The sequence below is a fragment of the Schistocerca piceifrons genome, chromosome 3 (assembly GCF_021461385.2).
Source record: "Schistocerca piceifrons isolate TAMUIC-IGC-003096 chromosome 3, iqSchPice1.1, whole genome shotgun sequence".
In the NCBI taxonomy this organism is placed as follows: domain Eukaryota; kingdom Metazoa; phylum Arthropoda; class Insecta; order Orthoptera; family Acrididae; genus Schistocerca; species Schistocerca piceifrons.
The window spans coordinates 471,724,834-471,749,829 of record NC_060140.1 but is presented as its reverse complement, the minus strand read 5'-3'; the positions used below and the strand labels follow the sequence as shown (position 1 = coordinate 471,749,829).

The window sequence follows — 24,996 nt, the reverse complement described above, 5'->3', positions numbered from 1 at the left end:
ATGCTCAGCAACAGGGTGGTCCAGCTGTTTCTTAGCCACAGTTTGTTGGTTGTCATGCCCACATAGAATGCCGCACAGTGGTTGCAACTTAGCTTGTAGATCACATGACTGGTTTCACAGATGGCTGTACCTTTGGTGGGATAGGTGATGCTTGTGACCGGACTGGAGTAGGTGGTGGTGGGCATGGTGGTGGTAGTGGTGGGAGGATGTATGGGACAGGTCCTGCATCTAGGTCTATTACAGCAATGTGAAGCAAGGGATTGAGAGCAGGGGTTATGTTTCTTTATCCCTAGCCACAACCAAGCCCCACACATTGTTTTTGCATTGTTGCTTGGCTCATGGAATGCCTCCAAATGACCTTACCATCAAATTATCCATCTCCGGCTGCCACCCTTCCTTCCACATGACATTCAGCTGTTTAAGATTCCACCAGTCCATAACCCTCACCAACATAGTCCTGCAAAACGATGTCAACCAGGCCCAAATCTCTTTGCAATACCTCCTCTCAATGCACAAAACTCTCCAGTTTTGCGATCCCAAAGTTCTGGATCCCATATCACACATCAAATCTCTTGCCCTTCAGGTACTTGAGCAACATGCCACCTCAGAAAACTCTGCACCCTGTTCACTTCCTACTCCCGCCTTGGACTACTACTATCCACCACCTCTACAACAGCAACCAAGCCCCACTACATCCCCTCATAGCTGACAAACCCTGACTCGCAGACCTACTACATTTACCTGACCTTCAAAAACTCCCTGTCATCACCATACAGAACTTAAACAGACCCATGAACCTTTCCTCCAAAAGCCTTAGCCGCACAGAAATATCAGTCCTTTCCAAAGGCCTCGCCTTTTGCTCCACTCCCAAATTCTATCATCTCTCCTTCTCCCGGTCCCTACAATGGAAACACATTTTGCCAGCAACCCCACCAATCAGATTCAACCAAAGACCAATACTGAACTCTGACTCAGTTCACTCCTCTATCCAACCGTGATCAACCCCTGCTGTCCCAAAATCACCACCTGTTAACTTTTAAAATTTTTTAACCACAAACCTTGTCTCTCCATCATTCCCCAAATTCCTCAACATTCAAACTAACCTCACTTCCATAGAAAGAATTGCAATTCACCACCTAAAAGCTGGTCCTGACCTTATAATCCTACCTGGTGACAAAGGCTCCACCACTGTCGTTTTTGAATGGCAAGGACTAAGTGACAGAAGGACTCTGCAGGTGGAGGAATCTGACAGTTAGCACCCTTCCTTCCACATGACATCCAGCTGTTCAAGATTCCACCAGTCCTTAACCCTCACCAACATACCCCATTCCAGAAATACAGCTGATCTCCTTAAAGCCTTAGGCCCATCCCGGAACCTATTTCTCAGAGTCCAGGGTGCCCTATTGTGGCTGGTTACTGTGTCCTTGTTGAGAGAATCTCTGCTGTCATAGATCAACACCTTCAGCCATTAACCACATCCTATCCTTGTATATAAAAGATATAAACCATTTTCTCCACTGACTCTCCACAGTTTCTGCTCCTTCATCACATGGTGCCCTACTCGTCACTATTGATGCATCTTCCCTTTACACTCCCAAGGCCCGATGGATTCCAAACCTACAGCCTCCTTTCTAGTTGCACTGACGAACCATATCCTCACCCAAACTTACTTCTCTTTTGAAGGTATTACCTACAAAAAAAAAAAAAAAAACAGGGTATGGCTATGGGCATCTGCACGGCACCATACTATGCCAACCTAGTTGTCTGCCATCTAGAGGTATTCTTCCTAAACAACCAGAATCCCAACCCCTCACCTGCTTTGGATTCATTGATGACGTCTTCATGATCTGGATCGAGGCTGAGGACACCCTATCCGCATTCCTCCAGATACTCAACACCTTCTCCCCATTCACTTTACCTGATCCTACTCAACCCAGCAAGCCACCTTCCTCAATCTTGACCTCAACCTGAAAGGTGGCTATATCAGTACCCCCATCCATATCAAACCTAACAACAACCAGCAATATCTTCACTTAGACAGCTGCCACCCATTCCACACCAAGAAGTCCCTTCCATACAGCTGTGCATTTATAGTGACGAGTGGTCCCTCTCTAAGTATACCGAGGGTGTCACTGAAGCCTTTACAGACCTCAATTATCCTCCCAACCTTGTACAAAAACAGATCTCCCGTGCCTTATCTCTCCTGTCACCCACCACCCAAAAAGTCGCACCGTCCGGCCACAAAGAAGCATTCCCCTAATGATTCAGTACCACCCATGATTTGAGAAACTGAATTACACTCTCCGCCAGGGTTTGGCTACCTCTTGTCGTGCCCTAAAATCAAGAATGTCTTGCCCACTATCCTTCCCACCCCTCCCACAGTGATATTCCACCACCCACAAACCTACACAACCCCTGCTCCAACTCCTTGCCTCATGGGTCATATCCCTGTAATAGACTTAGATGCAAGAACTGTCACATAAATCCTCCAACCACAACCACCACCACCATCACCGACTCCAGTCTGGTCACAAGCATCATCAAAAAGGCAGTGGTACCTGTGAAACCAGTCATGTGCTCTACAAGATAAGCTCCAAACCACAGTGCTGCATTCTATGTGGGCATGACAACCACCAAGCTATATGTCCACATGAATGGCCACCGACAAACTGTGGTCAAGAAACAGCTGGACCATGTCCTTGCTGAGCACCCTGCCCAACAAGACATTCTGCATTTCAATGACTGCTTCATAGCCTGTGCCATCTGGATCCTTCCCACCAACTCCAGCTTTTCTGAACTGCGGAGGTGGGAACTCTCACCACAATATGTACTATGTTCCTGTAACCCTCCTGGCCTCAACCTTCATTAGTCATTGTCCTTATCCATCTAGCCCATTACAGCAATACACAGCCCTCTATCCAACCATCACACCCATAGTCTTTATACTTCTCTCCTTTTTTGTTACTCCTCCCCCTCCCCTCTGACTAAACTCCTGACTGCACCTACTGCTCTACTCTCTCTCCACCTTGTCCCCCTACGTTCCCATAAGCCACAGCCTCCTCCTCATCCCCACCACCCGGTTGCCTCTCCCATCATCCGCTGCTGCTCACAGTCTGACCTAAGCAGCCAGAAACTTTGGTGGTGTGTGTGTGTGTGTGTGTGTGTGTGTATAAAGAAACATTCCACATGCGAAAAATATATTAAAAACAAAGATTCTGTGACTTACCAAATGGGAAAGTGCTGGTAGATAGACACAATAAAAAAACACACACCCACGGTTGCGAAAGCTTGAAATTTTGTGTGTTTTTTTTATTGTGTCTATCTACTAGCGCTTTCCCATTTTATACGTACACACAAAATTCTAGCTTTCGCAACCAACGGTTGCTTCGTCAGGAAAGAGGGAAGGGGAGGGAAAGACGAAAGGATATGGGTTTTAAAGGAGAGGGTAAGGAGTCATTCCAATCCCGGGAGCGGAAAGACTTACCTTAGGGGGAAAAAAGGACGGGTATGCGCGCGCGCGTGCGCGCGCACACACACACACACACACACACACACACACACACACACACGTGTGGATGGATGTGTGTGTGTGCGCGCGAGTGTATACCCGTCCTTTTTCCCCCCTAAGGTAAGTCTTTTCGCTCCCGGGATTGGAATGACTCCTTACCCTCTCCCTTAAAACCCACTTCCTTTCGTCTTTCCCTCTTTCCTGATGAGGCAACAGTTTGTTGCGAAAGCTTGAATTTTGTGTGTATGTATGTGTCTGCCGACCTGTCAGCACTTTCATTTGGTAAGTCACATCATCTTTGTTTTTAGATATATTTTTCCTACGTGGAATGTTTCCCTCTATTATAATCATATATATGTAATTTCCGATGAATTCCTTGTGACTGAAAGCTCACTTTCTGACAGTCTTTTTGTTGTGGCTCTGCAATTCAGCATCTCTGCTATATGGTGAGTAGCAACTAACCTTTTCATAACATTGAAATGTACAATTAATTGTAGATAACACTTGTCCCTACACCTTCATTTTTAAAAGGGACATCCATTTATGCTTAACAATATAAGAAATTCTTTACCATATTACATGATATGTGGACAGGTCATTTACCTTTCTGTTATCATCAGTGTTCAGTTTTACTCTACATAATATATTTCATATAAGCAGGGCTAATTTAAGGCTGAAGTGGGGTCCAATTTAACGCCAAAGTGCTATAAGCAACCGCTTGGTTTGCCCGAGACCAAAATTTGCTTACAGGGTGTACTATCATTAGTACTGAAAACAACAGATTTCCACAACCACTAAATGTGAGATTTATTTTTAAAGGTGTTATCAAGAAAAGCCAACAGTCTGAGGTGGGATGGGGGTGTAAAATAATACATTGTGTGTTTGGAAAAATGTTTCAAACTAGACCTGCATTGAATTACAAGTTGATAAGTCTAGAAACAAAATAAAAATTAACAGACATGTGAGCACAACTGATAATTTGAATAAAAGCATTGTTATATATTACTACAATTAATGAGAATATATTTTGAGCTGAGAAACAAAAGGAAGATGTTAAAGCTCTGCTTGTCTGCTTTACATTTTATAATTGTAATATATACTGAATAGATCACAAAATGTTTTGTCTCGATCAAGGACAAGGTTTCTTCTACTTTGAAGGGTAAAAGTAGCGTAAGGGATGATGATCTTTGAGGAGTGATTTATTAAGTACTCTTATTTGTAAATGAAATTTTATTAATGGTCATTGTGACGAGTTTACTTCCCTACATATATAACTGATATGGATATTACTACGCTTTTGACACAAGTAGCACTTAGGTCTTTAACTGAAACAAGGTCTGAAGTGCAAAACAATGCTTTATCCATTTCGTTGGCTAGGGCACACCATGAAAAGATATTTACTTCATAGGCATCAACCTCAGTTGGCCAAGGCTTGGAAAAGAAATAGGCTGTGGACTTCAAGAAACAATGTTATCATTGCCAGAAGGTGATTTTAACATTGTTATTCCTCTTTGTCAATCCAGGATGTTAACTATTGCAGAACCTCATTCCGAAGCAAACACTGAACCATGAGATATTTATTTGTATCACTCCCTCCTTGCACCACAATCATGAACACACAAATAAATACATCTGATTATTTGTCAAGCTTTCATTTTCATGTTTCTTTAGCTGGCAAGAAATCATTTTTTCCCAATTCTCAACCAACCAACAAAATTTCAGGGTACAGAAAAAGTAACCATCCACCTGTAGCTAATTAATATGTTGGCATGTGTAACAGCATACACACTTCTGACTTGAAGGAGTGCTAAGTAGTGAAGTACAGAGACTCCCAAATACACTGATCTGCAGCCACAGCTACAATTATTGAAGAAAATAAATAATGGTCAACCAAATCACAGCACTAATTGCTTAAAGCAACAGTTGCTCCACTTGCCTCTCTTCCTCTCCTCCATAGATAGATTCTCAAGAACTTATCGTGTATTTCCCATTTACTGTATGATTTCCTTAAGAGGTAGACAGTGTTTTATAAACAGTAAAGGTACATCAATGGCGTTCTAATGAATTTTTAGTAATTTTTAAAATAGTTGGTTGTAATACATTTTTTTAATTTGTACTGGTTCTTTGTATTGTTTCTCCTAATGTTCACAAGTTGGGACACACAACATTGTTCTTATATGCAGCCATTTTATGAATGTACTTCAGTGTATATTTCACTGCAACATTTTGTGCACTGAAGACGATACTACAAATTGTGATTCTTACATATAAAATTCATATTGTACTTACAGTTTTCTGTGCTTCTGTTACAGAGAAAAAATTGGAAGGCTAATGTTGCAGTCAAGATCTGAAGCAGCCTTTGTTCATAGACTGTACATAAACGTGGTGCAACATTGTTAAAAATAGTCCAGCTCTGACGTTAAAACTGCATTAAAATAAACATATAAAAAGTGAATCATATGAACCTTTAAAAAGTGACTTATTTTTGTGTGGTTTTTGGAAATGTTGGGGTTAAGCTTAAAATGTATTTCTATTGAGAATGAAATAAGTTTTGATTAAATTCATAACAGTTTTAGAGAGATCAGTGTTATTGTGATTACATAAGAAACAGTCATTGTTTGTAAATACAAATGTACCATTTACTTAATTTCTGGAGATGTGTATGATAATTACTTTGTAATCAGTAGTTGTGCTATTCACTAGTCAAGACACAATATGTGCCGTAGCTGGCAGCTAAACTGATTAGATTCAAATTTTTTTTTGAGTGAATCATGGAAGTAAGCCAATGTGTGTGTCTCAATCTTGACAAGTTCAGTATTTTCTTACGTACACTGGAATTATATTGCAACTCACAGCACTTAAATATGGGAAGCTCATGAACAATTCCAATCATTTCAGTAGTATCATTACAGTGTTTATATGAGTGTAAAAAAAACTTTGAGAAAGCTCTATGAATTCTGATGGTTAAAAAAGTGTCATATTATATTGTGCTGTTGTCATTTGCGGTGTTCCTTTGTTTCATTTTGTGATATTAGAATGTGGTGAAAGTTCAGCTCATTTCAAAAAAATTATTTAGTTGGTTATACACATGACATCTTTCAAAGTGTATTAATTTGATGAAAGGACTAAACTTGTACAATAATCTTTTGTCTTCCAATGTACGGTAATTTAGATCTCAATTATAATTTTACACTATGATCAAATATTGGTTGAGCCATTTGAATAATTATTATTAGAGTTCATGAGTGGCTCTTGCTTATTTGAGCTGTGTTGTGATGTTCACACAATTCTTATTGTATAAGTACATTCAACTCTTAGCTTTGAACCAAACTATTATGACAAAGAATTTTTCTGCTATGTACTGGATAGCATTTTATATTTTGAAAATTCTGTTGTTTCTAAAGTGACTTATCAGTTCAGAAAACAAGGTTCAGAAGTACATTAAATGTGTTCTGTGAACATTTTTATATCATTTATTTGACATTGTCTTAGATGAATAAAGTTTTGAAATGAAGTGGTTTACCACCTTAAATGATGCTGTAATGCATTCCAACTTTCATTGCTGCAACCATTGAATATCCTCCTCCTCCTCCTCTCCCACCTTGTGATATAAGAAAGAGGTTAATTATTAATCCATTAGTTCTTGACCTCCTTCAGTTCAGTCATATTTCTTTCTAATTCAGGCAAAAGTAAAAAGGTAAGTGTGAAGAAGAAACAATAAAGAGAATAAAAAGTTTTTTCATAATAGTCTCTCAACAACCACAAATGCCTTAATCATTTGAATAATTCGACTTTCCTTAGTTTACCTGGCCAGGTAGCTATGCCCTGGGATGGGATAAGGAGGTGCGCTGACCCCGGATCAAACCCGCCTGGTAGTTTCATGACAAGATCCAGTGTGCAGGCCAGCCTAGACGTGGTGTTAAGGCAGTTTCCCACATGTCCCTCAGTGAATACTGAGCTGGTAGGCAAGTCCTGTCTTAGTTACACGAGACATAAACATATAGAAAACTTTGCTCATTTTTACATGAACAACACCACAAGCAGACGGTGTACGCACATTCCGTCCTGGGGTGACTGAGTGGTGAAAAAGGCATCTAACCACCCCTCAACTTAACCATGTCAAATCTGTAGATAACCATGCTGATCCTGCGCTGATCTGGGACAAAGGCACATGAAGACGATCTTTCCCTAGTGTACATATCTCTTCCTCTACTCCTACTAGTGTAGAATTTGCAAAAACTAATTTGGTTGCTGCTTTACTGCTGCATAATAGTTTAGAGAGTACTGCAAATTCATTTTTAATTTATGACAGCTAAATGATATATACTTTAGTTACACATACAACTAACTTGTTCATGACAAACAGCTCTTATGAACTTAATGCATTGCAACAATGGAAAAGTTGACCTCAATATGACTCACTTATTATTTCAACACTAACCTATAAATGAGCAGAGGCACCTGTTTAGTATGGAGGAGGCAGAGAAGGCTGCTGAATCAATTAAGCGGCAGTACTGTCAATATCAAAGTTTTGAGGTTACCCTTAAAACACTTGGAGGAATAGCTGGATGATAGTGATTGGGGAGGGAAAGGGAGAAGGGCTACAAACTAACCGGCAAACACACCAGTATCAGCTCCTTGATTGTGCATGTGAATGCTTTTTCTGACAGGCTATTAATTTTTTTGCAAATGCTTTATGTCTATAGGCTACAGTCTTATTTGCTCCGAACAACAATGGTCTGTTGTGATTCCCCACCCACTCCCCCCTACCACCATCCCCTCCTGGATTATTTTCTTTTTCCAATCCCCATTTACCACTTTTTAGTCACTGAAGAGGTAATTACGGCTGCTTGTGCCTGTGAAAACTTTTTGTGACCTATGTTTGGACATTGGTTTTGTGATGAAATAACAACAACTGAAAATACCGAGTATTTTGGTAGCAATATTATGAGAAGTAAAGTTGCTACTCACCATATAGCGGAGATGCTGAGTCGCAGATAGGCAGGTAGGCACAACAAAAAGACTTTCACATTTAAAGCTTTCGGTCGATGGACTTCTTCAACAATAGACACACACACACACACACACACACACACACACACACACACACACACACACACACAAACGACTGCACTCTCTGGCAACTGGAACCACACTGCCAGTGTGTGTGTGTGTGTGTGTGTGTGTGTGTGTGTGTGTGTGTGTGCGCGCGCGCGCATATGTGTCTATTGTTGACGAAAGATTCCAGTGTCAAAATCTTTTTGCTGTGCCTATCTGCGACTCAACATCTCCGCTATATGGTAACAACTTTCCTTCTCATAATATTTTTACATTCCACCCTGGATTTTCCATTGTTTGAGTATTTTTAAATCAATGGCTCTGTAATAGCTTTTATGTTCTATAAAGAATCTGAAACATTGATTAGTTACAAAATCTGCAATCTTAAATTATAATATATTTTGAATAGTCAAGGAAATTTACCATTTAATTTTCAGACATTCTGCACTCTGCATCTATGTCCACAAACATTCCACGTGATGACAAGGCAGTTACACAAAGCACTTTATGGTCTATTTTGAGGTGGGAGTGAATGTCAAGGATATTATTAAATAATATATTTATTTAAAAAAATAGAAATCCCTAGTCTGCAAAAAAGGAAATGTGGCTGTATCAAATACAAGCTAAAACAAACAAAAAGTATCATCACATTAGCAACTAAAATAGCTGATGTAATCAAAATAATTAAACTGGGATGACAACATCAGTTTCAAAACAGTTTTATCACTTAAAATAGGATTCTTACAATTACTAGTGTTACATTTTCATACAATTAAAGTATGCTTCTGAGTATAGCAAGTAAATATTACTTATAAAAATAATAATGCAACTTTGGTCTTGGATGACTACTCACTTTGGAAACAATAATAGAAGGTTCCCCTGAAAAGCTCCAAACCAAAAATAAGAATACTGAGTAGAAAAGATCATTGCTCTAATTACATATTGAGCTTTGGTTGTGATCACGAGACACTACATTTATGACTTACGGGGAACAAGTGATGATACCAATATTTGCACCGAAAAGGTGTTTTGTCCTCCAAGTTACAAATAAAATTCAAGAAACCATCAGAGAAGATACATTTAAAAGACAGTACTATTGTGAAGCTAGTCAGAGATGTCATAGACATAAACACATTTTAAGGAATGAATTACACCATCAGTCTTACAATACACCAACAAGCAGTCACAAATTCACTAACAACAAAGGAACTAATATGCCTCCAATTTCTTAATACTTTTTTTAAAAGTAGCTCTGAAAATTATGTACAGCTGAAATTGGAATTTCATGCCACTTACAAAGATGGTTTATAACCTTTCTCATTTTTTCAAAGCTTCGGAGAGTTCTCATGATTTGTCGTATAGTTGGGTACTCAACATGAGTAGAAGATGCCTGCACTGCACCACACCGCGCTTGCCCAAATTGACTTCTTACAAGTGGCACATGATATGTGGCCATGTGACTGCAGACAAGAGGTAAAAGCAGAGGATGCAGGCGAGTCCATATCTCGACTGATAATGATACTCCCAAATGTCTTTCTATGATATTTTCATATTTCAGTTTTGCTGTCTTTAGCAGTGATTGTATTTCTTCAGGTATGTGCTCCTTTAGTTGTGGTTTTATATCATTACCTTCCAGAACATCTTCAAGTAGCACAATGCCTGCAACAACATGCCCAACACAAATTAGCAATATATTCATCAGCATGAAGAATGATTCAAAAAGATAGTGTGATGTCTGCATTGACACACTGTACTCCACAGACTGCATCATGTGGAATTAGGTACTAAATTATTACATACAGATCTTATAAACAGCAATAGTATGGTTCACAAACAACAATCAATCAGTGTCAGACTTTATATTTAAAAAAAAAAAAAAAAAAAAAACATTTGCTGCACTACAGTTAGTTAATTAGTTATTCATATGTTGCACAGTGTAATCTCTTTGCTATTAAGTGAAATGAGAATGAGGTGCAGTGGTGGATTGCAATAGTCACTGCCCCTTCCAGTATAGTGTTTATGAATGTTACAGTTACTTTCCAACTGCTGTATGGTTATTATGAACAAAATTCATAAAAGAGTAAACATTTTCTTCCAGGCTGATCATGTGCAACCAAAATGATGCAATGAGGCATTGGTGAAATGAAAATAAGAGAAGTAAATCATATTTTTGACATTTTCGTTTCCAAATTTTGCTGTTATCCATGGTGACATAGTTGCAGAATTCACATGTGTAAGAAAGTGCGTAACATGTGGCTTCCAGATCACATTATTATCAATATAAACACATCAGAATTTAAATATTTTGTTCCATTTATTGCTTTATCCTGAGGCATTATTTAGGATGATTTGATTAGGCACAGCGCAGCATAGACTGAGGTGACAACAGTCATGGAATACGTGATATGCACATATACAAATGGTGGTAGTATCGTACATACAAAGTGTAAAATGGCAGTGCTTCAGCTGAGCTGTTATTTGTACTCAGGTGATCCACGTGAAAAGGTTTCTGACATCATTATGGTCGCACAACGAGAATTAACAGACACTGAACGCACAACAGTAGTTGGAGGTAGGCGCTTGGGACATTACGGAATTTAATATACTCAGACCCACAATGACAAGAGTGTGCCGAGAATACCAAATTTCAGGCACTACCTTTCACCATGGACAACACAGTGGCCAATGGTCTTCAATTAATGACCGAGAGCAGCAACATTTGTGTAGAATTGTCAGTGTCAACAGAAAAGCAAAACTACATGAAATAACAGCAAAATTTAAAGTGGGGCATACAATGAATGTATCTATTATGACAGAGCAGTGAAATATGGCATTAATGGGCTATGGCAGCACATGACCCACTAGAGTGTCTTTGCTAACAGCACAAAATCACCTGCAGTGCCTCTGCTGGGCTTGTGGCCATATCAGTTGGACCCTAAATGACTAGAAAACTGTGCCTGGTCAGTAATTACCAATTTTAATTAAGAGCTGATGGTAGGGTTTGAGTGTGGTGACACCCCAAGAAGCCATGGATTCAAGTTGTCAACAAAGCACTGTGCAAGCTTGTGGTGGCTTCATAATGGTGTGGGCTGTATTTACTTGGAATAAACTGGGTTCTCTGGTCCATCTGGACAGATCATTAACTGGGAATGGTTATGTTCAGCTACTTGGCGACCATTTGCAGCCATTCATGGACTTGACGTTCCCAAACAACAATGTCATGTCACTTGGCCACAACTGTCCATAATTGGTTTGAAGAACATTCTGGACAACTCAAGCACATTATTTGACCACCCAGATCACCTGATATGAATCCCATCAAACATTTATGGCACATAATCAAGAGATCAGTTCATGCACAACATCCTGCACTGGCAACACCTTCGCAATTATGCATGGCTATAGAGGCAGCCTGGCTCAATATTTCTGCAGGGGGCTTCCAATGACTTGTTGAGTCCATGCCGCATAGAGCTCCTGCACTAGGCCAGGCAAAAGATGGTCTGACACAATACTGGGAGGTATCACATGACTTTTGTCACCTCAGTGTATAACTAACTACATGCAGTGTCTTTCATCCAACTTCAGTGACAGTCCATCTGCAGAAAACTAGTTGTTAATTTTCAAGAAAACTTTACTGTTACAAGTGTTGAAGTTTCTCAATTAGGCTTGATTATAATACTTTCACTGTCAGCAGAGGTAACTGTTTCAGCAGTTTCCAGGAGTTCAACTGAGATATTGTTTCCATTTTATGCACAATATTTTGATGACCAACCTAGTCGGCTTCTTCAAGTGGTGCAAGTTGTGCTGCTATGTGTATTCACTGTCTGGTTAGAGTATAAGTAACAGCACACAACAACAACAATAATAATAGCACTCAGTGAGTCACGCTGAGAAAACCTGAGAGATAATAACAATTTCAGCTCCTTGAATATACAGAGGGGTTAACAAATGATTTATTGGGTTTTGACATCTTATAGCCTCAAATACTTAATGCCTCCCATTTGTACTAATATCCATTCGAAAGAGTACACTTTAAAGTTTTGTTTATATCATTCCTTTTTGATTCATCAGGTGGCAGAGTGGTAACAGTTCACAAAATGGCGACTAATAAACAGAAAGCATTTTGCATGTTGCAATATGAGAAGACAGAATCCATCACTAATGTGTAGCATGGATTCCGAACACAGTACAACATACAGCCACCAACTCACCAATACATTCTGTGATGTTATCAATAGTTCAAAGGTACTGGCTGCCTCTGTAAGGAAAAGCTCTGAGTGACCACCTGTCACGGAGGAAACAGTTGAGAGCGTCCAATATGTATTCCTTCCTAGCCCAAAGAAATCCACGTAATGCAAGGCAGCCAACTGTGTGCAAGATTCTGCAGAAACTGTATCACATACAGCTGTTGCAACACTTATAGCCAAATGACTGCACCGTCAAATGTGAATTTTGTGAAAGTTTCCAGGAGTTCGGGGTGATATTGCTTAATAGAGGAGGTGTGTTGCAGCTGGTTCGTGAGGGTGATTGGAGGACTAATATGTGTAGATACGACATGGGCAATTTGTTTGTGGACTGTGTCTGCCTGTGAAGAACTTAGTATGACCTTCAGCATACTGGGCTAGGAATACGTGCTGTACATGGGTGACCAGACTGCTGCAAAAGCCGTTTTACTGTAGAGGATATGGTAGCTTTCAAAACAGTGGTGCTGCCAATGGTTGGTGGACTTGATGTGGACAGAGGTTTTTAATGGAAATATCAGAGTGACATATGTCAGTATACAAGATGGCAGCGAATTGGATTGAGGAGGACTAAGTTAAGTTGACAGGAGTTAGTGGAAGAATGAGGGGTGTGGATGTCTTCCAGTGAGTCCATATCATGAAAGTATCTCTGAGTACTCTGACCCAGACAAGGGGTTTAGGACCTTGGGTGGCTAAGAAGGTTTCCTCATTACGACTCATCATGAACAAGGTGGCATAGGAGAGTGCCAAGTGGATATCCAATGTTTAAGGATAGAGGTGGTTGATAGGTAATGAAATAAATAGTTTGTGTGTTTTATATGGGAAGCTAGGACGGAGCCAATGGGTAGAAGCTGTTAGTCATCATCAACTGAGATTCTTTATCATGTGAGCTTAGTAACCAGCAACAATATGGCACCCAGGATGCTTAGGTTTACGGGTTTTAGGAAGCATGTGCATGTGCAAGATGTAACTAGGGTAAGATGCGAGATGGATTTGGGGGAGACAGTCTGAGATGGAACAAAGGGTTTGAGTAATGACTGGAGGTTATGCTGGACTTTGTCTGTCCCCCACAGTCTTGGCACCAGTGGACAGAACATCTGTAATAACGAGCACGTCCTTACCCATGATGCTGAGGTATTGTAGCTGAAAGAGGCAAGCAACTGGTGGATACCTTCCGTCAGATAATCACGGTGGTTCATCATGACAGTGCTGGAGCTTTTGCAGGAAGGATGATCAAATCACAGGCTATCTTAGAGATGTGGGTGACTGTTCTTTCCTCCATTGTGAGGTTTGTCTTATTGGTAAAGGACACACAAAAAGAGGACAAGGCGAGATTGGATATAAGAAATTGCAGAAAGGTGGCCAGGAGTTAACAGGGTGGAAGATAGGGAGGGTTACAGTTGGACAGAGGTATGATATGGGTGAGGAACATTGAATTTTGGTCAGAGAAGTTGGTGGCAAGAAGGGCTTTCACTGTAGGGTTCAGGAAAAGAAGAGTAGGTCCCTCACAAATTTAGCAAGACTAGAAGAGTAGGTCCCTAACAAATTTAGCAAGACTAGAAGCTCTGTCTCATACAATCTAGCCACCAGTGGACAGCACATTTATAATAATGAGCAAATCCTTGCCCAGTAAGCTGAACTCAGGCCTTCACAGATAAGCATTACTCTCCAGATCTACATTCTGTATGCTGCTGTTGCCAGCTTTCAAGTGTGAGGGCAAAAGGCTGCCAGCTGTACTGCCTGAATGTCACATTTGCCTACAACTGCAAGAACAGTAAGGTACTGCCACAGAAAAAAAATAAAAGTACACATGTGATTGGTTGTGTTACACACGTGAAATGTTAAGAAAACCATGAAAATATCATAGCAATGTACAGGCTTCTGTGAAATTCAAGGTTTTATTAATGCCCATTAAAGATGTCACTGATGGCATAGGAAAGATCTTGCCAAATGGAACATTGCTGTAATCTACAAAACAGCCTAAAAAATACAGGAATACAATGTTGGCCACAGGCATATGTAAACCACTGGAAAACACTAGAATTTGTAAGATTCTGTGTAGCTGTGGGGATGTGTACATAGGTGCTACCAAGAATGGCCATAAAACAAGAAGAAGAACACAAGGAAAACTGTACAAGGAGAGAACCAGATGGATTAGCTGCTGCAGAACATGCACTGCAGCATGGGGTTCATTTTTCATAAAACTGAGGTACTGGCAGGCAGAAGTGAATAAGCTGGACAACTATACAGGTAGGGCCGCAGAAATTGCTAAACAACCCAATAATTTTAATTGGAAAGGAGAGGGTGTAGACCTGAATAATATCTAGATTACAGTGCTGAAGATGATGTATACCAATCTTCCACTATGGGTTACAGCAACTGACAATGGCCAATTGTGTTGAGTATTCAAAATACGTGACACACGCCTTATGCAGGAGCATGCAGAACTGGAATTTCACTTCAGTTGGTAGCAAGTCAGGATGTGCATTGGATCTTCAAAGATATACGAACTTCATTCAACCATGGCATAATGGCCCAGAATATTTTAGTAAGCATCACTGTGACATAACTTTTTACATCGTCGACATCAGTAAAATTCTTTGCTTTCCAGTCCCTTTTCATCCTATGTAAAAGGAAGAAGTCCAAGGGAGCTAAATCTGGTGAACACACAGCTGTGTGCGTAGGAGCATTGTCACAGTGCAGCAACCACTTGTCGAAAGTCCACAATGTGAGACATTTCTGTGACAAACTTCTGTGCAGTCTCTTTTCTTAATCTCCAAATAGAATTGCTTGTTTAGTGTCTGCTGCTGAGAAATATTCTAAGTCTTTACATTAGATTTTACCCGAAAAGGTCTCATGGAAGCCTAGGTGGATGTTCCTCATGGCATTGTACTGCTTCCAATGGCATGCATCCATGGCATGGTACAAGTTTAGTACAGCTCTTTGCCTCAATGGCAGTGTATCCAGAAATGACCATCAACTTGGTGTAGCAAAGAATGTGATTCATCCAACCAGGCAACATATTTTCATTGATCCATAGTCTAATACTGATTATCCTGTGCCTATTGCAATCGAAATTGATGATGATGTTCAGCCAACATGGGACTGGGAACATTTGGGGTTGCCTACTGTAGAGCCCCATATTCAATAATGTGTACTAAATAGTGTGTTGCTCAACATTTCTGCCTGCACCAGCATTGTACTCTGCCATTTATCACCACCTACTCTGCTTTAGAGAGTGAGCAAGCCTCTGACCACCTCATTCTGTGATGAGGTGTGGATCTTCAACACCTTGTTGCATACTCATGGTTTCACAGTACTTTAACTACCTTCTATAGATGCTTACGACAGTAGCAGCAGAACAGTTTTACCATTTCCGAGATGGTTTTCCTTGGGCCATAATAATCTATCCTTACTCAAGCCACTGATATCGGTGTATCTCTCCCCCCCCCCCCCCCCCCCCAATTTGTGACCTGTAATTATTGCTAGAGAGAGTCCCCATTCATCACTGCACAACTTATATCTTTGTGCCATGCACCCAGAACACCACCAGGCAGCATTCAATTTCACTGTGGACATATAAATAAAGACTAATTGATTACTTATACTTTAATTTGAAAAATGTCTAACAAGCCTAAATTTAATAATCCAGATTTATCAAGGATGGAATATTAATCTTTTGTAATACTCGTAATAGGCTGAAGAAAACTGACATTCTACTTCCCTGACACAACAACTACGCTTCATTTAAACAGTCCTGTTCTCTTTGTTAGTAAACAGCCAAAGCACATTTTTTGTAAAGTAGGAAGTAGAAGTAGAAGTAGCAGAAGCTGTAGCACTGATATTAGATTATATATGTACCTTACACAGAGCTGAACAATAAGTTGTAGCAAATAACACTTGCCTCAAGCAAACACTTTCTAGAAGTGGATGATTGGGGAATCCTCAAGAAGACCTTTAATTTCTTTCAAATGGCCTCCTAGGAGTCATACCCAGAAAAATTGCTTATTCAAAAACCAACTTGCTCCACTGAAATACTGGGTGGTTCAAAAGCATCAGAGAAATCTAGAATCAATGAGTCAAAATGTTACCAGCAACAAAGTATTGTTCACAGGAATGCACAAAATGCTATGGTTATTTTTTTTACATATATAAAAGAAAAGGGACTGCCTCTATATGATCTATCAGACTTTCAGTGATAATGAATAAGTTCTAGTGATCCACCACACCTTTACAAGATGATAAAAGTTTTTCCAGAAGATATTTATCAGCCCTTAAATATACAGCTGCGGATGTGTTCTCTTGTCATACAGAATCAGATATTATATAAAATAAGGGAAAGGCAAACACTTACCTGTAGAGGAGTGGTGCTTGCCACACACAAACATGTAATAGAAACAGTTAGCACTAGCTTCTGAGCTATTGTTCTTTCTTTAGTAAGAGTACACACCTGTGGGATTACTCTCATCAGAAAGAGCTCAAAAGGTAGTGCTAACTGTTTTCTAGTAAGTGTTTCTGTGTGCCACACACCATTCCTGTTTAGGTAGGTGGTTGGTTGCCTCTCGCTTCATGTATTTTTCTATCCAGGAGTTTCCATTTGTATCAGATGATATATGCGGAAAGAGGCTACTACTTATTCTTATTGAAAACAATGATGAAAATATTTAAGATGGTACACTGTTTGAAAGCACTTGAAAGAACTGGAAGACCAAAGCAAACTACTGAAGATGTGCAAAAATATAATATGACGCTGACACAAGATTAGCAGCATCTGCACACGCTGAACACGTGTACAAAATCTGAAGATTAATTCACATTACAAATAACACTGTTTTACGATCACTTAAGATGATCCTCAAAAATTACCCTGACAAGATTAAACATGTACAGGAACTGAAACTTATGCAAGACCTCAAAGAATTTCCATATTTGGTTTTCAACAGATAGAAAAATAACAGGGACTGCCTACTAAACATCATGTGGTCCGGCAAGACATAGTTTTCACTTAGTGGCAGATACAAAAGACTCACTTTTAAATATGATGGTCCAGTTCCAACAAGCAATAGTGCAAATCTTTGAATCAACCCGCCCCAACAGTATAGTACATATTTCCCACAACACTGTTTATGGTCCAGTTTCTTTTAACTGTACTACTGTGAATTTCTGCAAACTGATGTGCTCTGTCACTATGCGATGTCTTTAAGAAAGATGGCAATACTTCATGTCCGCAGGACAGGCAAGTGCCTGTACACAACACATCATCTCCAACAACTATCATAATGGACATGGCAGTAACTGTGTCAGTAATACTCTCTCCCATAGTAATGGCCTTAACAATATCCAATCTCGCAGCTTTTGATTATGGGGGCATTTAAAATCAAGTGTACGGATATCAGTTAATGTTATTGGTGCTGTATAACAGAGCTACTTGCAGTCCTCTACATTGTAATGAAGAAAATGGCCAGATTAAAACAGTGGGCTGGACTAGGAATCACATATGGATCTTAGCAAAGAAGGATTCAATTCAGGACATAGTATAATCCAAAAAACTTTCACTCCCACAAGGGTATTTTTTCTTTCTTTCTTGTAAAAAAATCCCATATTATTCACTATAGTGAAAACTGGATCATATTATTTGCAATGCCTTCCAAATTACTGCTTTTTTCTCTTCTTCTCACTTCTGGATTGATATCAGCTACTACATACAAAACTGTTGGCAAGCTCTTGACACCCTCCCCGAGCTACCAACTAACCCTCTATCCCTTAAATTACCCCTCCCTAAACCCTCCTCCTCCTTCTCACCTCTTTTCCTTCTATCCCTCCCACCCGACAACCCCTACCCCAATCCACCTGCCACACTGATTCTAGTGTGTGTTGTGAGGATTAAGGGTGTGTGATAATATGGTGCGGGAAACCTATTCACAGACTGGGTTTGGGGGATGATGGCCATCTGTGAATTCTGTTGTGCAATCTTCAGCATATTGGGGAATGGAATTTTTGTCACTGCAGATATGTCATCCACAGGTGGCCAGTCTAAAAAGGAGCATTTTCTTTCTTTTTTAATTTTTTTTTGGATGGGGTGCAGCTGTCAAAGAAAATGTACTGTTGGTGGTTAGTAAGCTTGATATGGACACATATGTATAGAGCCATTAGAGAGATGGTGGTCAACGTCCAGGAAAATGGCACATTTGGCTACAGAGGACCAGGTGAAAGGGATTGGAGAGAAGGTCTCAAGATTGTGGAGGAATGAGGATAGCGCGTCTTGGCCTAGCATCCAGATCATGAAGATCATATGAATGAGCCTGAACCACAGTCAGAGATCGTCACATGGGGTGCTCCATGTTTCAAAATGGAGTCTTCTACAAAGAACTTTGCAATTTCCAGAGCTTTAGCAGTTGGCACAGGTTTGGCGACAGCATAATGGGTGAGGTAGTCAGTGTAGACTGTTATCCATCACTTGACTTTGGGAACCTTCCAAGGGTAGATCCCAAATCAGTTGCATGGTGGTGCTGCATGTACCAGACACCCAGAAGGTAATTGTGGCAGTGTCAGTTCTGTCACTGGAATTCCTTACAGTGGCTCACATTGTGTCTAATGGTTTGGTAGAAACCTGGCCAGTGATACCTGTCTCACACTATGCCTAGTCTCTTCAGAAATCCCAGGTGACAAGATGTAGGAGTGTTGTAGAAATACTTCATGATAGCTAGCCATAGATGAGCTGGGATGACAAGCAACCACTTCCAGCCCATTGGATAATAGTTCCTTTTATACAATGTTCAGTTTATTGGTTGGCATTCTCCTTTAATCAGATCCTCCTCCTTCAGGTCTTCTATGGTTTTCACCAGTGCAATGTCATTTAACACAGTGACAACTGTTTCATTCAAAGGATTGTTGCCAAAGGATTTGCTTAAAGTCAATCAGCACCCTCACATTTGTATACCACTGTGACTTCATACTTCTCAAAACATTAGTGCACAACTCACCAGTCAACCCTTCAAATCCTTCATTCTAGTCAGCCAGCATAAACAATGTGGTCTGGCACAATGGTGAAAGGTTTGCCAAATAAATACATCTGGAACTTTTTTTATGACCCATACAACAGCAAGATACCCTTTCTCATCTTGGACTTAAAGAGTACTCTGGAAGCATAAGCCCATCATCTTCATCAATGTGCACTAGAACTGCACCTATGCTGTAACTGCTAACATAGGTGCGAAGTTATGTCTCTGTGTACTTGTCATACTACACTAGGACCATAGATGCTGTTAACACCTCCCCAAGGACCTCATTCCAGGAAAAACTGGCCTCTTCCTATAGAAGTCGTAGCAAGGGGCATGTCTTGATACAAAAGTCCATTATTAATCACTGATAATACAATCGCGTTCTGAGAAAATTTCCAAATAACGAATACGCCGGGAAGGCATACAATGTGTGACTGCTCTTGTTGTCTCTGGATCGAGATGGACTCCATTTTCATTCAGCAGGTGCCCAAAGATTTCTATTGGATGGCAATTTTTCGGGTTCAGGTGGAGGCCCGCAGTCAGAACATACTTTAACACGGTTGTCAGGCAGCTTGGATGTCCTTCAACTGTCTTTTAAAAAAATGACAGTGTCACCCAGATAGCAAAGACATGTCTTTCATTTAAGGTATTGAAGCAGTATGTCCATCATACATTCAAAGGTAGCTGGAGTGCTCTGAACCCATAGAGAAATTACGAAGGCAGTCTTTTGTTTTTGAGCATAGTTAACCTTGATTTGCCAGAAGCCAGTTTGGATGTCCGTAGTTGAGAAATTCTTTATTCCTTTCAAGCAGTCTAGGTTAGCATCAATGGGTAGCTCTGGTAGACACCTGTTTTCATGCTTTTGTTCAGTCATTGGTAGTCAACAAAGATACGTTATGCCATGTTCCATATTTCTTCTTCACTAGGACCACAGGTAAGGTTCAATGTCGTCATCCTGCACTTCCATCCAGATTATCTGTCATTCAGCCGGTGACACCCTATATGAACACTGGCTAATTGGTGGATGATTCCTAGTATAGATAGTGTTTTACCATGGTCCTCACGGTCTGTCTTTCTCTGCTCTGGATTTGTAAGCATCCGAAAACAGGGCAGAACAGCTAAATCTTGCTGACAGTGTTTCTCAGTCACGTGCACATCCAATTGGCAGTTCAATACTAGCTTCCTCCCTGCATTGTCTGCAGTGGACGATATTTTGATGGCATGACTCACTGTATTCTTCAGGTGCTCCCTGAGACTGGTCCTTGAGTGGGTCGAGTGCAGTATTTATGCCTGGAGCAGAAGCCATGTTCTTTGTCCGTCCACACTGTGTCAGGGGCAGTTCTGGTTGTCCTCTCTTGCCACTGGTGCTCCTGACAGCTTCCCACACCCAGCTTGGCTGTCCTCTGGTATTGTTCCCATCGTCTGATGCTCTGTTTCATGTGTCTGCACCATGCCAGGCGTTCTAAATGCTGACTGCTGTCATGTTGTGACAGGTACAATTTTGGTGCCATCAAATGACCAAGTTCTAGACAGTGCTCCGCTATTGTTGATTTGGTTGCATTAAGTCTGGTATGCCTCTGGAGCTCTTTACAGCTGATGTTCACCATCTTGGTGGTCTGGCCAATGTATGACGTACCACACTGGCATGTTTTGTTGTAAATATACACCTTCCACAGCCCCAGGTCATCCAGTACACTCCCCATCAGTGCCCAAATTTTAGTGAGTTGGCAGAATATGCTTTTGATATGTTTCAAGAAGATTCTGCTGATTCTGGCAGAGATCGGTCCAGCATATGGCAGAAATGCCATGTTCTTTGTCTCTTCTTGTTCATCTTCTGGACCCTCTGGCAGACTGGCCAGGCAAAACGCCTTCTGAATAGCTCTGGACGAGTATCCATTTTTTGCAGAACACTGATCGTACATATTCTACTTTTGCCGCCAGACTGTTGGGATCTGAAAGGGTCTATGCAACATGAACTAAAGTTCTGAGCACTCTGTTCTTCTTGCCGGATGGTCACAACTACTGCCTTGTCAGTAAGTCAGCGTGAGTTGGTTTGCTGTACATAATATGCCCAATGGTGCCTCCCTCTCGACTAGTACATCCATGAATGGTATTAGAGCATCTTTCTCCAGTTCCATGGCCTGCCAAAGAGGCAAATTTGACCACCTCAACAAGTTGCATTAGAATGGGGATACTCGCATGGTGGTCAACCTGAGTGGCAATCAATTCAACAAGACCAACTTAAAAGTACTCAACAGGAGTCTAAACTTTGCAGTGACCCCCAGAAACATGCTTTCCATCATCAGTGCAGTCAAGCAAGTAGCCAACATATTTCCTTATAGAGTGGCCGAAGAAGTCCGACGAGAGACCTAGAGAGCACTCACTAGGACCAATATCCCAAATGCAACATCTTGGGCAATGAAAGGCTGGTACTCACGCAACTCCAGCAGGATGACAGCATTGTAGAAGGGGAACTCCACAGTCATCCTACAGGAGGCAGACTATGACAGACCGGTGTGACAACTTCTGGAAGATCCAGCATTTAGACCAGTAGGGAGCGACCCCACGGGCAAAGTGGACAAAAAAGACCAGAGATGATCTGATGGAGATGGGCCTTCCTGAAAAGATCGTAAAGGAGCTGCAGTCAAAAGCAGCAGTGTCACCCAGACTTTATAGGCTGCCCATAGTTCAGAAGGACAGGATACCTCTGCGACTGATTGTTAGCAACAATGGTGCAGCTACCTATCCCACAGTTACCTACCTGATGAAGATGCTTTCATCCCAAGTGCATACATGAGTACACCACATTCAGAACTCTGAAGACTTCTTATAATGTTTTAGGCAGCTACACATCACATACTCTGACATTATGGTCAGTTTGGCATCTTTGGGCATAGTACGTACCACAAACCTACTCACACTGACGTATTTACAAGCCAATAGTTGTCACCATCCGGCACAGAAGAACTGAGCGCTTGGAACTCTATTCCATTCAGGATGTAAAGGATGACCTGGTGCTGCAGAAGCCATGCCAGTGTGGGACATCATCCACCAGCTGGAGAACCAGATGGTTAACATCAGTGTAAAGAAAACTGCTCAGAACTCCGTCACTCGATGACCTATGATGACACCAAGATTGTGACACAGACTCGCGAGATAATGGGAGAGTGCCATAAAAGGATATTTTGATCTCAAAGTCAGCCACAGAGAATTTCATCAACCATGACACTGGATACCAGGTGAGCACCACCTGAAATCCAACACTTAATTTTCTGCAAACACAACTTAGGTAACATCGAGATTCCATGAGAAATAGAAATGTGAGTGGAGATTGTGGAAACATCACTTGGACAAAACATCAGCATTACAGACTGGAAATGCACAGTTCACCTTACAGGCCCAACAGAAGCAGATATCAGACTAAACACCTAACTGTTCCCACAGAGGAGAGAGAACGCCTGGAGTGCCTGATGAGAAGTACAACACCAAATGCCTGCCCCAACAGGCATATACTTCACACCCAACACTCAAGACAATCGAACAACAGCCGAGGCGGCAGCATTCAGCAGGCAGAACATCTGGCATGGACCTGAAGCATGGTCAAGCGGGTGCAGAAGGCGTACTGAACACCAGTGGCAAGGGAGGACAAATAGACCCGTCCTGATGGGTACAAACCATGAACGGAATGCCTCATGTGGTGCGGCTCGAAAAGGGAACATCAGATGATGGGTGTGACACCAGAGGATGGACAAGCTGCGTGCAGATGGCAATCGGAACACCAGCAGCAAGAGACAACAACCAGATCCACCTCTGGACTGCAGATGGAGTGCCTGGCACTATTCTGAACCCAATACACCCAAGGACCTGTTTCAGGGAGCACCTAACAAGACAGCAAGTCATATCATCGAAATATCATGCAAGAACGATGCTAACAACCAGCAGAAGACCTGATTACTCAACTAGTCAGGAATATAGTAGCTTGTTGCCCAGGGTCAGTTCATGAGAGTTTTACTTTTGACAACTCAGAAATTAGAATGTTATTTGAAACAGAAAGAGTTGAAGCAGGATACTAATTGATGAAAATGGATAAAGGCTTCCGCCACTCCTTCTAACGTTATTCTTAAATCCAAGAAATCAAGGAGAAGAAAATTACAACAGAGCTCACATTAATACCAGAAATGCTAAGAAATAATGGTATGAAGTTTGAAAAAGGAGATTCCTGGCTCTATAATTGGGATTAAATACATCAGTAACAACATTGTTGATTATTACAGTGGCTACTATTATGGCCTTTGAATACAGAAATTCACTTTTTATACGTGTAATTCAAAAGCTTTGGTTGCAACATGGATGCCTTCAGTTTTTGATTTTCTTGCTTCATTCTTTTTGTTTCCTTTTGCATCTGTAGCAGTTCACATTCTTCTTTCTGCTTTACAAAAAGTAAATATAGTTCTTGATTAAACAGATTTCTTCTCACTTCTGACAGTTCCTGTATTTACTCATGGGCTCTTGGAGCTTCTGCTTTATTTTTTTCAAGGAAGGTCTATTTCTTGCTGTCGATAGCCTCTTGTTGACAATGGATGTTCGGAAGTGGTGGTCAGTAGTTGTTTTTGTTCTGGATGTACTGGTATATCTATTTCTGTCTGCATATCTAGGACAGATTCCTCTAAAATTAAGATTGAGCTATCCTGAGTGCGGAAAACGCAGTGAGTAATTTCTGATGATTATCAGATGCACATGTTGCATAAGAAGCATCACAATCAACACTGCTGGGAAGTGGATCCAACTGAGCTCTGATTATCTGCAGCAGTTCCAAAGATGTCTTGTTCTGTTATGGAGATGTAGCAATGCCACCTCCTGTCTTAAACATGTTCGCCTCATCTTGGCTCCTTTTTTGTTTTGCCATTCATTTGAAATTCTCAAAGCATTTTTAGTTGCTTCACCATTCTTTTCTTTACAAATTAATTTTAATTGAAACAGTTTGCAACCACTTCCTATGCTTTGTCTTTTACACACAATGTTGTGCTGTCCGTTTTCTTGTTTTCAGTTACTTCTCTCATTTTGGAAATGGGTCCTATAAATGAACTTTTCTCACCACCAGAAAATTTGGATCCCCTCTTCTTTGTTGCAATAGTATTTTCCATTTTCTTTGTGTTATTATGGTGTATTTTTAAAAGTAAATACAAAA

General features: G+C 40.7%; 1 protein-coding gene across 6 annotated transcripts in view; it reads right to left on the bottom strand.

Moving 5' to 3' along the window:
* Positions 1 to 8,975: 8,975 nt before the first annotated feature.
* Positions 8,976 to 24,996, bottom strand: part of LOC124787697 — a 142,325-nt gene continuing 126,304 nt past the window's right edge. For all 6 annotated transcript variants that reach the window (XM_047254527.1, XM_047254532.1, XM_047254529.1 and 3 more), the window contains one exon: positions 8,976 to 10,225. In XM_047254527.1, coding sequence (XP_047110483.1) covers positions 9,807 to 10,225 — 419 coding nt within the window. In that variant the 3' untranslated portion in view covers positions 8,976 to 9,806. The remainder of the gene's footprint in view (positions 10,226 to 24,996) is intronic.